This window comes from Rhyacophila brunnea, unplaced genomic scaffold (genome assembly GCF_057557595.1).
Source record: "Rhyacophila brunnea isolate RB1 unplaced genomic scaffold, BYU_Rbru_1.0 scaffold_15, whole genome shotgun sequence".
Lineage (NCBI taxonomy): Eukaryota > Metazoa > Arthropoda > Insecta > Trichoptera > Rhyacophilidae > Rhyacophila > Rhyacophila brunnea.
The window spans coordinates 35,623,392-35,639,449 of record NW_028232806.1 but is presented as its reverse complement, the minus strand read 5'-3'; the positions used below and the strand labels follow the sequence as shown (position 1 = coordinate 35,639,449).

The 16,058-nt window shown below is 34.0% G+C and overlaps 1 protein-coding gene across 1 annotated transcript; it reads left to right on the top strand.

The window, feature by feature from the left end:
* The first annotated feature begins 5,623 nt into the window (after positions 1-5,623).
* Positions 5,624-14,755, top strand: Pgls (6-phosphogluconolactonase). The gene is made up of 4 exons (XM_085942553.1): positions 5,624-5,798; positions 6,039-6,239; positions 7,523-7,806; positions 14,216-14,755. Exons 1-4 carry the CDS (start codon positions 5,681-5,683, stop codon positions 14,330-14,332), a joined length of 720 nt encoding a protein of 239 aa, XP_085798679.1. The 5' UTR covers positions 5,624-5,680; the 3' UTR covers positions 14,333-14,755.
* Positions 14,756-16,058: the final 1,303 nt, after the last annotated feature.

The window sequence follows — 16,058 nt, the reverse complement described above, 5'->3', positions numbered from 1 at the left end:
ACTGGCCAAGACGTCTGCTTCCTTCGAACGATCAAGACTGAGAGATCGACTCCCGCTTCACCTTCGTGTAAAAAGCCCGCTATCTCCTATAGCGCCGGAAATAGTGTCACGAACTCCGTACAAACTATCCCGTGCGCAGGCGTGGTCCGGTCGTACTTTTGCGTAGTGTTACCCTCGTAAAGACTTCCTTGACTTAGTGTGTTATGTTATAAAATAACATGACAAGTGGTCCACTATTCAGCTGTCAAAATCAGATCCCAGATTGCTTGATATATTGATTCACCCTTCCCCGTTTCAAATTGAATTATAAAAAAATCTTAAATCAAATATAATATTAACTATCAGTGTAATTTATAAATACATACTATACATTCCTGTTATTCATCAGCTGTCACAGTTAGACTAGTCCTTCACCCAAAAACCGGTGGTAATATCGATATTCAAAAAATATATAGCATTGATCTATGCATTACATTATTGTAGAAGGTGTGTTAATGCTAGTGTATTATTTATCATGTAACTCATCTATCCAAATCAAACCATTCCCTGTGTGAATACGACAGACGCGTAAGTATGAGCACTAGCTATAGAACAATGACAGGCAATGACAGGTCATCCATAGACAACAACGGGAGGGGCGGACAAGGTTGGACCAGTCGTTGTGAATGTATCGGCTTTCTACTTGAGTTGGCAATGGTTTTATACATTAATGTGAATTTGAAAAATGACACTAATGTTCTAATTACCCGAGCAGATTTCTCAGATTCGTTTATCTTAAATGACAATTACACGCTACATATCAAGAACCAATTCGCTCGTGTCGACACAGTTGTTTCGGTCAAAAAATATCTACTAGTCAGCTTGTTGGCTATCAGGTGACTTGTCCAGAAATTTGTACGTATATAGTTCGCCGTATCACACTTCGACGTGAAATGTTGTATCGGAAATATATGGTCGTATATTAAAGACCGCCCAACCTCTTTGGGTCGTATAATACTGACATAAAAATCATGTCTAAATAAAATACGGTTTTTGTTCCGGACATGAAATAAAACGCGATATCAAATAATAACATACTTTGAGAACAATTAATACCATCTAGATTCTAGGGTAAGTAATATGCTTCATAACTTTGCAATCCAGCTCTAGGATGAAAATGATGTAATACATTCTAAAAACATTTTTTTTTACATTTATTGTCTATTTATTTTCTTATTACTACATATTATATTATGTAATACAAGTGAATATCATTATTTGATCTAATTTTATGCGAGGTAACTGTCAGACAAAGAGGCGAATCAGTGTAGTAAAAAGTGCAAAGTTATAAAACGTACACTCTACCAGTGGAAGGAGAGTAGATAGTTCTACTGTACTATATTAAAAGTATCAATAACCAAATAATGCAAAAAATAACTTAAATAGTATGCTTCTTGACTCCCACTCTTGATACAAGCGTCTCCATCCCGAAGCGGGACGCGTCTACAGACTAGGCTATAAATGGATGGGGGCAACTAAAGCGGTAAGTCCTTTTAAAATAACCCCCACGCACCCCACTGGCCCCATTTCCGTATTAAACATAACCCCCAGAGGGATTCTATATCACGGAGCGACACTCCTCATGCAAAATGCAAAACCGTTGTCAAACTGTGGCACCATTTTACTCGTAGATTATATTTTTACGTCGCACATTATCAGCGGTTTTAAAACTGGGATGAGGGGGGCAAGCTGTGACATCCCTAATTAATGTACCACCCTTAATTTGAGTCTCAAATTGTATGTAAAATCATTTCATATTTATGGTATTTTAATGAACATTCACAATTTAAAAACACTTCAGATAATGGAATAATCTTTTTTGTAAAAATACAACGCCTGGATTTGAACCTGTAACCACTGGATTCGCGACAATGTGCTTCATTAATAATTAACCTATTGGCATCATATCTAACATCATTGTATCTAACTAATTAACTATATCTGCGCATCTATACACACGTTCTATACACAAGACTGCTATCGGCCGCTATCGGTAGCTACTGACAGTAGTTTTTTTTTTATATTTTTGTACATATCGAAGTATTAGCACTTATTGTAACAATTACAATAAGTTAGTTGTAATTGTTATAATAAGTGCTATGTTTTAACAGCACCTCTTTTGACCGTGGTAAATTTTAGAGCGAGATAGACAGTTTTGACTGTTTAGACGGCTAACTTATTTATCAACAATTATTATAATACGTCGATACAAATATATGAAAAACTACCCTCGTTACAGTCTTGTGTATAGAATAGATGCGCTGAAAAAATGCTTGGCCATCATATGAATTATTTATCGCACGCGCCAGAACTTCATTGAGATTCTCACCCCATCCCCTAAATTATTTTTTCTTCTTCTCTGATACTACAGCCTACAATACAGGGGATGAAGTTTATATATTTTAACACCACAATCGGCCATGATGGCTATTGACAGTAGTGTAGTGTAACAGTATTATAGTTAGTAATATAAGTGAAACAACGCACTAGACTACGAATAATTTAGATTTTAGTGTGGGGTTGCCCAGTAGCGGTGTTGATTATGGTTACTTGTAAATTGTACGCATGCAGTGTGCCTTATTACAGTTCACCGTAAGCTATCGTACCGGAAACAGATGGCCATGTAGCATTGATACAAAAAATGACGCGTTGTTCGTGGAGCATTTCACGAGCAACTTCTTTTGAATAATTCTATATTTCTAATTTACTTGCCTAGATGTTTTCTTCTGTTTTTCCCACGTATTCCGCTAGTTTTTATTACGTACCTATTTAATTTGATCTCAATGTTACAAAGTCATCTATATGATAGAACAGCTCACGGTGTCCATTGCATACGTGTGATACGATAAATTATATACGTAAAATTTTCTGAACACAGTTGATTTTGTGATTGGCATACATATGTTAGTTTTTTTTCCCATAGGTAGTTAGTTACCTGTACCTAATTCATTTTACTCAATGCCACAATGATTTCACTGGTTGATGAGATCAATATCATATTCTGTGTACCCCAGAACCTGTATAGACTTTGTGAAAATGGTCCTATTGATTCATGCCCCGAATTATTTTGTAAGCAATATATTATTTACATAAAATGTGGCAACCCTGATTGTCATTTTGCACCAACCGCGCAATATTAATTTAAAAACCGCATCACCCAGTCTGTCACACGGAACATTTCATACCGCATCTAGATAACATCAAATGCCATTCAATTATAGCGCTTAAAGCCATTTAAATAAGGGTGTTTCGTATTCATGAAAATGTTTCACTTGTGACGTTCGGGGGCGCATGCAGTGCATATCAGCGGGTATTATGAGGAAAAATTGAAAAGCGAACACAATAGGCCGATTTCAAAATGGCTGAAACCGCTTGGCGGGAAAAAGTTAAATCATTATATTATTGGGTTTGAAATGAAAATGGATTTGCTGTCCGCTTTATCCGGGTGTACATTTTGCATTGTGAAAAATATTAAATGGAGCGGATTTAACGAATCCCTTGCCTACTATTGGTTGCTTTCAACCATTTCGCAAGGAAAACTCTTTATTCAAAATGCACATTGTTGTTGAAGACAGTTTTTTTTAATTATCTTTATGGTTTTTCAAGATTGTTTCTTTTATTTGTATATAGGTAGCTTAAGAGTATCATGAAATAAAATAAATAAATATAAGTAGGTATATAAATAAAATATATAAATAAAAAGGGTTTCATGTTATACACATTTATATTTTTATAAAAATCGATGTTTTTTAAAATAAATATAAAAAATATTAAAACGATGAATTATTCAAAATTCTAAACGTCAAAAAATTTAAAAAATTGTACACTAAATTTCAATAATAAATATTATGACCATAAAATATAATGTAATAATAAGATGTGATCCTGCAACGAATTCACTTTTTATTACATTTTTTTACAATTATTGAATTAAAAAACAATCTTTTTAATGTTTTCAGATACATATTTATTAACTAATACACTTAAAATCGCAAATTATCAAAAACAAATCTCAAATTGCAAGCTTCGTATTTTTTCCGCTAGGTTCTCTGCTGGCATATAAGATCCCCCTTAATAGGTTGAGCAAGTGGCTAACATCTATTTTTCGTTAAAAAAAACTGAAGTCGCATATTTAAATAAATAATTATATCATAGTATGTGTTTGTTGATTGATGTTGTTAGGTACAGGAGAAAATTATAATACCTACTATTAGGAAATGTGGCGCTGGGTAAGGGTTAAATAATTTAATTCCCAAAGCGGCAGGTCGGTTAAAATAAATACTTGGCGAAAAGTCAGAATGAAAACAAAATGCTGCGGTTTGACAGATACGTTCACAATTTATTTTTCAGTAGCGGTCTGCATCGATGCGATTCGATGCATTCATCAGAGGTATTGTTCAATTCATTTCGGGATTTATGAATGTGACATGATAAATCCGAATTTTAAATCAAATATTTAAAAACATGTTATCGTAAGCCAAAGTCACTTTTAACACTTCCACCTCTCAAGGATTTTGTTTTGATTAAAATCGATTTAGTACCTACTAACTTTGTTCGGCTATTATTCTGAATACCGAAGATAGCGATAAATTAAATATATAGATTCTATATAATAGAAGGACAGATACTTCTGACATTGCGGCTATGACGAAATCTCTTTGTAATGGTGTTTGGTAGTGTTCTTTTAAAGTACCTAACGAAACCAACACCTAAATGAGTCGCCTGCAATGGCACAAAACTCTGACACCATTTTACATTAATAAGCAGCCACTTTGTTCACTGCATGGCTCCCACATCCCGAAGCGGCCCCTCAGGCCTGGATCTTTAGTGGGTCCCACTACCTATCGCTAAGGTTAAAGGCAGTGTTGTGATCTACAGTAGCGTTTCCCATATGATGTTCGAGGTAAAATTAAGGGTAGGTATTATTTTTGCGATTTTTTGTATTTTTTAATACATCCACTTAAATTATGGAGTTGTCGAATATTGATGCTGAAAATCTGATGTTTTAATATTTGAAAATGTAATGTCTATAAAGAGTATTTTTTAATTGTACTATTAATTTAAGACATTGTTTTCACTTTACGACGCATTTCTTATACCTACTAAGAAGTTGTCTAAAATAATTAATTAGGTATGAATAAATCTTTATTATTATATTAAATTTATTAAAATTTAGTTTATTAAGTTCTCTATTTTTTCTCGTGTAGATTTTCGACTAATTCATCGTTTTAATATTTTTTATATTTATTTTAAAACACATCGGTTTTTATAAATATATAAATGTTTAAAGGTAACTTGAAATCTTTTTTTATATCAAATCGAGCTTCAATATTGGGACCATACCTAAAATAAAATTTTATATTGGACCGCGTCCTACTCTACCGAGCTAGCTTAGGCTTAGTATCGTATAGGTGTAATTAGTATGAAACTGTCTCGTACGAGTGCGCTCGGTCCGAGTGTATTTGGATCGTACTCGGATTGTGTCAACGCGGCTTAACAATAAATTATTATTAAATAAAAGGGAAAAATAGTTTCCTAGGTTGGCAATTATTTTGACAACTGTCAAAACAAAACATTATTGTCTGTGGCCAAAACTTAAAAGTCAAACTGAAAGTGGACGTCGTTTTTTAAATCTATAAACATGGTTATGGTTGTAGCAGATGATGAAGCGGCAGTAATCAAAAAATTATGTGAATTCATTGAGAAACATGCTAACTTGGCCATAAAGAATACTGGCAAATTTACTGTAGGACTTTCCGGTAGATATAACAATTATGTCATTGATTTAACCTCTATTATCCTTGACCACTCAACTGGTTGACAACACAATTATTGTTTTTTTTAATAATATCAAAATTGAACATCGAAGATAATGATGATAACCAGGAAACTATTCTTTCTTATTACAATACATACTTATTTCTCTCAAAAAAACATAAAAATTTAATAAACCTCCAAATATAGCCGAAATCTAATCCATTTGTTTATCATTCTTACAGGGGGGTCACTCATCAAATATTTAAGCATAGGGCTACCGGAAATCGAAACAGATTGGTCCAGGTGGGTTTTGTTTTTCTGCGACGAAAGAGTTGTCCCGGAAGATAGTGATGACTCCACATTCGGAGCGTACAAGAAAGATCTCTTGCCGAAGGTACCTTTGCAAGAGTCGCAGTTTGTCACCATTAAGCAGGGTGTGACAGGTAAACAAAAAAAATATATTCTTTGGTACATGGATATCACTAGTGTCTTGCGGTGAGGTTTGCTTCTGTGCATGCTGTTAAATGCATGCTAAAATCCATATAAACTCACTCTTAAAAGCACTCCTGCAAAGCTATTCTATGCACAAGGCGACTATCGATGGTAGTTTATCATATTTATGTATTGAGGAGGTTAATTGTTACAATAAGTTAACCGTCTAAACCAGGTGTAATCAACATTTTTATACCTACCTCCTGTTAGTAGTAAAAAAAATTAACCGCCCACCGGTTCCACAGTATTGGTGATTTATAAAGAAGGGAAGTAACCTTAGTTTATGAAATTTATAAAGCAGCTTAAAGTTACAGCAAGTTAAAGCATATAATAATAATTACTTACTAAATACTTTATATCACACTTTCGCTAAGTTTGGCAGAATAAATCTTTATAAAATAACTTACTGTAGTTAAATCTATATTTTTATTTATACTTTGCATACCTATAAGCATGAAGTCTGATGAAATTGCATTTAATTTTATGAAAACATAATGAAAATGTTTTTAAAACCCCTACCGCCCACCATGAAAGCTGGAACGCCCACTAGTGGGCGGTAGGGACCAGGTTGACTACCCCTGGTCTAAACTGTCAAAAAGTGCTATGTTTTAACAGCCCCTCTTGGCTGTGCTAACTTTTAGAGCGTTAACTTATTGCAACAATTAACCTCAATACATAAATATGATGAAGTGAAAATATTAATTATCAATCCATTGCAGGCACATTTGTATTATTTACATATGAACTGTCATTAAGAAATCAAAATCCATTTTGGAGACTTTTACATCTAACAACTTTTGGAAAACATAATATAAATAATATTTGAGACTTTCACTGTTGTTTGTTATTGTAATAGATTTTTGGGCTTCCACCGCGTATTCTTCCTCTTTCTTTCCTCGACGGCCTGTAACTCGGACGAAGAGATGATTATCTCTTGAGAATGGCCTCTGCAATGAGCCCAAAATGTTGAGAAAAGAAGGAAGAACACACGGCAGAAGCCCAAAAATCTATTACGACATGAAAAACCAGTTTACCCATGTCATTTTTAACGAAAATAATGAAAACAAGGATGCCAGCTATAAACAAACTATCATCTTTCAATTCCAATCTGCCAACATGCAAAATATTATTTTTGATCTGGCTACCAAATCTACCACACTATAATTTCTGAAACTCTTTGCTGGAAACGACTTCCGATTCATGGGAATTCATATTACTTACTATTTCATTATAGCTTCTGATGCAGCAGAGGATTACCGAGAAAAACTCGCCGAACATTTCAAACCTCCGGGATTGCCCCGCTTCAATATGCTACTCCTTGGAATGGGTCCTGATGGACACACGTGTTCCCTCTTCCCCGGTCATCCACTTCTTGAGGAGAAATTGGTGACTGTTGCTCCGATCACCGATTCACCTAAACCTCCTCCAGCCAGGATCACTCTTACGTACCCCGTCATTAACAATGCAGAGTGTTGTATTTTTGCAATGAGTGGTGCAGGAAAAGCTGATATGATTAAGGTATTTATTATTCAATTACACCACGTAATTTGTGTTACTTCAAAAAATTATTAATGAACTGTTTATACACAGCTCATTCATTACGTTTGATACTCATATATTACTCTAATCGAGAACCATTGTTAGCTCTAATCACACAGACTCGACAACTTACGTTGATTGTTATGAGCAATTGTTAACATTAAATAGCAATTTCACAAACGATTCAGGTACCAATTCAATTGTCTTACACTTGTGATTAGTTCATCACAGTAACGAATGGTGTAGGTAGGCTGTGCAGATGACATAAATAGTGCATACTTAACTTTGTTAGTCAAATCGCACCCCCAGTAAAATACTGTAGTAATCCAAAAATTGGCATTTTGCAGGAGAGCCATTTGAAGTTTCAAATATTCTTTGTAAATACAGGAAAAGTCTGAATGTAAAAATTATTACTCATTTTTATGGAAAAACATGATCTATTTTCAACTCTATTCACCATTTTTCTCTAAAACATATACAAATGGAGATATTTGAATATTTTTGAGTTACGACAGTATTTTATTAGGATATTTGAAAATTTCATGGTAAAATTTGAATCAACTCAATACTTTCTATGTAAATTTCCCTACCATCACTCTAATAATTTAGACTAATTTGTTGGGCACTGTAAAGGAAGGTTTTCAAAATATTAAGTTATGGTATAATCTTTAAAGATTTAATGACAAAAACAAGAAAAATACAATTATTAGTTCAAAACAATAAAAAAATACTTAATTTTTTTATTTAATAAGTAAATAAAAATTTTAGGTACGATTTTTAATTTTTAAACATCACTTGGAAAAGAAGCAAAAAAATCATAATAAAATTCACGATGTAGCAGTGCAGAGAGAAAGCAAATCCTTCTTTTTAATTGTCGTTATTTTTGGCCGCTCTTGATATGGTTTGGATAAATTGAGACCATCCATTGGTAACGGTTTACCTATTTGCCGTTGACGAACATTCAATTTCCTACTTTTTCATGATAACTGGTTTTAAAAAATATAATGTATGGCTAGTATCTGTCTATTTTTATAACTTTAATCTTCTGCCACAAAATTTTTTCTCCATTTTCATCTGTGTTGTAATTTTTACCGATTTTATCTGCTAGTTTTTTCATGCTGTGAAAATTATTTGTCGCCATGGGTTTAACAATGTATGGTTGTCCTGTTTTCTTACTTGTTTGTACAATGGTAATCATTTGGCTGGGCTAGTCTTCTGCTGCTCAATTGTAGAATGGACAATATCGCCTTCATTTAGGGTATGCCCGGTGACCAAAAACTTATGAGAGATCGTTTTATTTTTTTGTGAATTCCCGATAGCATATAAATACATTGCAGCAATGTATTTATTTTTATTCTGCCCGGCACAATTGTCTCTGTAAAAAAAAATGCTCAATGTGGTGATATTTTTCGCGTAATCGAGTACACAGCTACCAATTTCATTGGACCCTCATGCAGCTTGACTCTCGTCCCACATGTATCAGTTTGCAATATTTTCAGTGATATTATAGACTGTAAGATTGTACATGGCCAACTTTCGTTTATAATAGAAAGTTGACACATTTCCGCAAGGAAGCGGTAAAACAGCCTGCAAATCATATACAGCTACATTAATGACGCTATTTTGGCCATTAGTTCGGGATTTTGCTACGTCTTTGGTCTTTGCATCCTTTGCCTCTTTTTTTCCAGGTTGATGTGTCTCATACTTTTCTTGAAGTTGTTCTTTTTCTTCTGGTGAAGAATTATTGTATCGGTCGCATTCAACGCACAAATCTTTTTTAGGCTTAACCCGGCCGGCGCCGATGTCACACACCTTGTACAAATCGGCCAAATTCGCAATGCGCATGTGTATAAATCGATGCCACCGCGTCCATATTTATCATACGGGACTGATTTTTTCACGTAAATTTGGCCTGATTTGTCCTTCTCCTGCCACCTATGACATATTTTAAAAGCATTGGTTCTAAATATAAAATAATCACCAAAGTTTCGAACCAATTCGTACGGCCAAGTTTTGCCGGTCGACAGAAATCAGTTTGAACTGCGCGCCGCGACTGCGCAGTATACGACAGACTTTCAACCGAGCGGGCCATTGCGCGGGATTGTATTTATCGCATACAAGTTGAATATTTACCGCAATCGTTGATAAATACTTTTTTTGCTGTCTGGTGTACTTATCACATTAAAACTGGCATGATTAACTATTGAACGTATGATTTTATTTTATCGCGATTTTTAAAATACTTTTTGTACTGTCTACCGTGTCCCATTTTAGTGAATGTGAAAATTAATACTGATATCAATAACTATGGTGTGTGAGTTTAATGGTTTCTGTGATTTGGCGTTTCTTAATACTGTAGTTAAACATTTTAAAAACATTTCATAGTTTTATAGTGCGTAAATATGGAGGAAGAAAATGTGCGTACTAATGAGGAATTGGACTCAGATTATGACATGTCGGAAGAGGAATTGGAACAACATGAGACTGATCATGATGTTGACGATACGGACTCTGACGAGCCAATTGAATTTTTGCGGTCTTGGAGAACTGGTCCGTATATTCCAATAGTTCACGAATTCAATGATTGTCGATCTGGCGTGACATCGAACGACTTGGACGAATCCTCTCCCGAATGTCTTTTCTTTGAACATTTTTTGAATAAAAATATAATGTCGGAAATAGTGAACCAAACGAATACATTTTTTAACCATTCGTACAGTGCGGGAGACCTCGGACCGAAATCGCGGTCACACAATTGGACAGACACGTCAGTGCCGGAGTTGTATACATTTTTTGCCGTATCAATGCTGATGACTCGAAATAAGCACACGTCGATAGAGGAACATTGGAGTACCGATCCTTACCTGCATGCAGACATTTTTGGGAAAATAATGGCTAGAAATCGATACCAACTTATTTTACAAATGCTTCATTTTTCTGATCCTAGTGTGACCGCCTCAAATGATAGACTAGCTAAAATTAGATTACTGTTAGAACACACAAGATCAATTTTTAGGGAAACGATGATACCGTATCAGAATCTTTGCATAGATGAGAGCATAATCGTGTTTAAGGGTAGATTAATTTTTAAACAATTCATTCCTTCCAAAAGACATCGATTTGGAATAAAAATGTTTGTGATGTGTGACGTAATGACAGGATATATCATTGACTTTATAATTTATTGTGGGGAAGGGACTGACATACAAGACAATGAAAATCTCGGTATTTCCGGTGCGGTAGTGACAACGCTAATGAAAGACTATATCGGGAAAGGTCACACCTTATGGTGTGATAACTGGTATTCGAGTCCGGCGCTCTTTAAATACCTTCACTCTCACAAAACGAATGCTTGCGGTACAGTGAGAAAAAATCGTAAAGATATGCCAGAGTTCAGCAAACTGAAAAAGGGAGATACCGAGGCTAAGTACAATAGTCCACTTTTGGCTCTGAAATGGCACGATAGGAGGGATGTTCACATGCTATCCACCCTCCACGATGCATCATTTGGACCAACGGGAAAAGTGAACTATAGAACTGGCGAAAACATTGAAAAACCAAAATGTGTTATAGATTATAACAAAAATATGGGTACGGTAGATAAGTCCGACATGATGCTTAGCAACTTGTCGTGTATGAGAAAATCGATCAAGTGGTATAAAAAGGTCGCATTCCACATGATCGACTTATATTTATTAAATGCTTTTTATTTATATAAATTTATTAAATCTGACAAAAAAACATTGGGCGATTTTCAACTCTGTGTAATAAAACAACTAGTGGACAAATATTGTGTGAGAATTTCAAATGCACCCCTGCCTAAGCCGACAGCGTCAACTAGCGATAATCCCGTACGATTATTGCCCAAAAGTGCAACGGGACATTTGCCAGAATACATTTTACCGACACAAAATACCGATAAGCCTAGAAGAAGATGTTTCGTATGCGGGAATTCTAAAAAAAATCCGAAAAAAACAAAACTCTCTCGCTATATGTGCCCAACGTGTGATGTTGCGTTATGTCTGTCACCTTGCTTTAAAATATATCACACATCTAAAGAATTTTAAAATAGGTTTATTATTGTATTTGTTTTTTTTTTAAATATGTGAGTTCGTGTTAATTTATCAATAATATTCAATAAGTGAAGTGTTTGTGTAGTTTAAATATATTAAAAGGGTCCCCTTTATATTTGTTTACGACTCAACCCGAAGACATTAATATGTGATTTATCGATATGCACTTGAAAATTAGTAACGCTCGATTCGTGAGAACGTATGCACAAGTGTCGAAATATTACACACCGCGCAGAGCTCTAACTAGTTGCTACAAAATGGCGACTTGCGGTAAGTTCTTTCAAATTTGGATAGCATTCGTTTGTTCGAGTGTTTCTGATATTATAACTGATTTATTACGGTTTTTTAGTGTGTCGAAATATTTTTTATTGCTTTTTTTAGTATAGAACAAAGACGATAATGAAATTCATGCGTAGTTATGGTGCGTCATACGATTTTTGAGGCAGGTGCCGGGTTAAGGAAGCCAATATTAAATTCGTCATTAAATATGGATGCGTATAATATTGTTCTTTTCCAAATGGCATATTGCTGTCAGCTTGTTGTTTTTTGTATAACCGATACATTTTAGCAATTGTTAATTTACCATCTAAATACAATCTAGACGTCTGTGCACGCGAATAATGTTACTCGATCACTGGGAAAGACTTAATGTGAGCTCTTATATCATTTTTTAAATCATCATCAATTTTTTTGTGATTGCCATGGTGACCTCTTTGTTCTGGAATTGGCGTTCCGGAAAGGAGATCTCTTGTTTTCCACGCAGTGGAGCAGTACCTTTCACTCACCCCAAATATGTTGATAAAGTATTTTTTGCATACTTCTTCTATTTTACTTCCATTTAATTGAAGTTGATAACAAAAATTTTGTCTCTGCTGCTTCCAGTTTTTTTGTTTGAATACTACAATACTACTGTAACAATAATATCCATGCAACTAGTGAGAAAATTACGCTGTATCTCAAGATCTTCGTGTAGTAACGGAGTTACAACAGTATTTTTTTGAAAAGTATTGTTTTAGTTTTTTAGAAAGCTTCTTGTAAAATACTGTCGTAACTTAGTTACAACACTATTTTATTATCGATTTAACAGTTTTCGGAAAGTAATGTACTGTATTAAGTGCTTTCTCTCTGACACTATTTGAGTTTGAGATACGACAGTATTTTATTAAAATAGCAAAAAAAAATACGAATCCAACCACATCCATAACTCGAAAACGCCCATTTCAGACTTACGACAGTATCTTACTGGGGGTGCGAAATGTATTAAATACTGTTGTTTTGTAAAATTTTATTTTCATTGAACTAAGACTACAATGTGTAGATAGTGTTTGTTAGTTTTTAAAATTCAATTAAGCCTTGCCTAATCCCAGGCGTAGTAGGTAGATACAGTAAAACCTCATTAATACGAATTCCATGGTACCGAAAATCGAAAAAAAAATCGAATTACGAAGTGTATGGGGGAAAAATATAAAAATTTTGAAAAAAAAAAATTTTTTGATTTTCATTAATTTTGTTTCTGATCACAGATGTGCCACCGAATTGGGTCATAAAATGTCAGGATTATTTTTATTATCATAAAATAAGTAATTTTTGATTTTTTAAGGAAAGTCTGTCACAATTTTCAATGACTGGCTCATGAAATAGTGTACTTTATTACGATTTATTGAATATTTTTATGTGCCAGGGACTCTGAAATCATTTCGAATTACAGGTATGGTTTTATATGAAAACAATGTTCAAGGGACTTTTTTTCCGGGAAAATTTCGAATTACGGCGAATTTCGAATTATCAGTGTTCTTACTAACGAGGTTTTACTGTAATGGTCAAAAAATATTTGTTTATCTATAAAATATCTAAAATTATGCCCTTAACCATACATAATTCTTAATATTTTTTTATCGATTATGGTTTGGTTGATGTAGACAGGGCTTAGTGAATTTAAAAAACTTACCAGCACTATCCGCAATTTGTATCCTTAGTTCAATGAAAATAAATAGGTATGACTGTCAAAGTTTAATGTGCGCTAATTATGTCAAATCTTAACAGCCTACCTTCATCCTTCGCCGCTGGTTCATAACTTTTTCTACTGTACTGAAATCAATCATTTTTTATGAATGGTTGGTCGGGTGTTAATTCGTGGATGACATAATAATTCACACAGTTGTGTAAGTTTTTCTGAAAAAGTGTGATGATGTAGAGGGGTCTAAAATCGTGTTCTATCATTTATTGACGATCCCAAAGCAAAATTTATGCAATCTATAAATAATTCATTTGCAGATTGTAGATAACGTATTCAGTCATTCTTTCTCTATTTCCAGAGGATATACAAGGACCAAGAGGATTTACCAGCTGGAAGAGTCCAGCCAACAAATGGTCAATTGTATTGGATCACAGATGTGGAAGGAGCTAAACTATTTTATTCTAAATTGACGTAATATTCTGCGACAAAACGTTTTCACATATTTTTATGTAGTCCTTTCCATATAATTACGAATCGGACATGTGCAAAATTAAAATCAATTCATCCTATGTATTCTATTTGATTTAATAAGTATGTATTTAATTTTTAAAAGATATTTTATTTGCACTAACTATTTTTGTTTTCAATAGCAATGGCTCTGAACTCAGAAATCAAAATAGCCATCTTACGGAATTGAATTCAATGGTATCCTATGTGATGCTGGACTGGTTATGCAGTTAAGGATATTTCATTCAAATGGAAATAATTCCTAAACCTTATTCTATTGACATTCCATTGTTTTTTTTTTTTAATCATGAATTCCTGCTGTTACATTTTATATTTTTATACAATATTTAGGTGGCAATCTCTTATGCGAAAATAAAATAATTTAATACAATACTTCAGTTTTTATTATCAACTATGTATTTAGTTAGAAGGTAACGCTTTCGCCCACATTGGTACACATCTTAAATTTAAATCACCAACCAGCACCTTGCGTGACATCGCTAATATATCTCAACAGGGGTTCACTTACGGCGCAAGTAGCTTCGGAACAATCTGCCAATGCTTCTGTGATAAATCACTAAAAACTGAAGACTGAAGCAGCATTTCCATGGCAGCACTGTTTCAATTTGTAACAAAAATCGAGAAATGTTCATCGGTTACTTACTGTCCAGTTTGTGGTTTCAATGCCCAACCAATTGTGTATTCTTTCAAAAACACCGTGGGGAAAAGGCCTAAATAAGATATTAGCATGTCCAATGCGTTGAACAGGGTTCCCAGTGTCCATATAAAAAATGTAGCCATACTGCGCACACAGGAGTCATATTCATGTGGCTTCTATAATGTATCCAACAGAAATTCTACATGGCTATTATGGTTAATACTTTAAATGTCTGTAACATAAACACATTACAGTTTATATCAGTACACAGAATAGATTGATAAGATAGAAATGTGAAAGCCAGTCGGCATGGATTAAGGTTTTGAAACCGGATTCGGATCATTACTTTATAGACATAAATCTATTGAAAATAATATTTGTTTATACATATTTTTCAGTAACATTTTAACTTTTAACACAACCTCAATCATTTAGGAATGCTTTTTATATAATTCTCAGATGAAGGAGTGTTTATACCTGTTGTAAAAGGAACTCATTCGGTGAAGGAATAATTATTTATTGGTAAACCATTTTTTAGTCAAATAATTGGTTTTGTTTTTTCATTTCTTTTATTATTTCATGAGGAGTATTTTCTTTTGTCATGTCATACTTTTTATAAACAATTTCCTTAGCTAATATTGAATGTTTCAATGTTTTTAATCATCTTTGACTGCAGTGTTTTGATAACTTTAGATAAATACGGAGCCCGGCAGTATTCTGGGTTAGTATAGGTAAATCGTTTTACAGTGGCACCATGGGTACGGCAAATGCGGCTTGCAGTTGTAGTGGTATTGTTTGCTAGCATTGAAACAGGCATTGTCGCAAGCAAGCAATGGTGCCACTGTAGAACGATTTACCTATAGCAGAGTGAATTAGTGTACAAAAATAAAAATTGATAAGGGTTTTTAATTTTTAAAAGTGGTTTAGAAAATTGTCAAGTTTTCAGGTTCTCAGTGATGTTTGAGATATTTTATTAGCAGTGAATGATGACGACAGATGATGGGATGGTTTGGTGAGTGAAATGAAAATCATATGG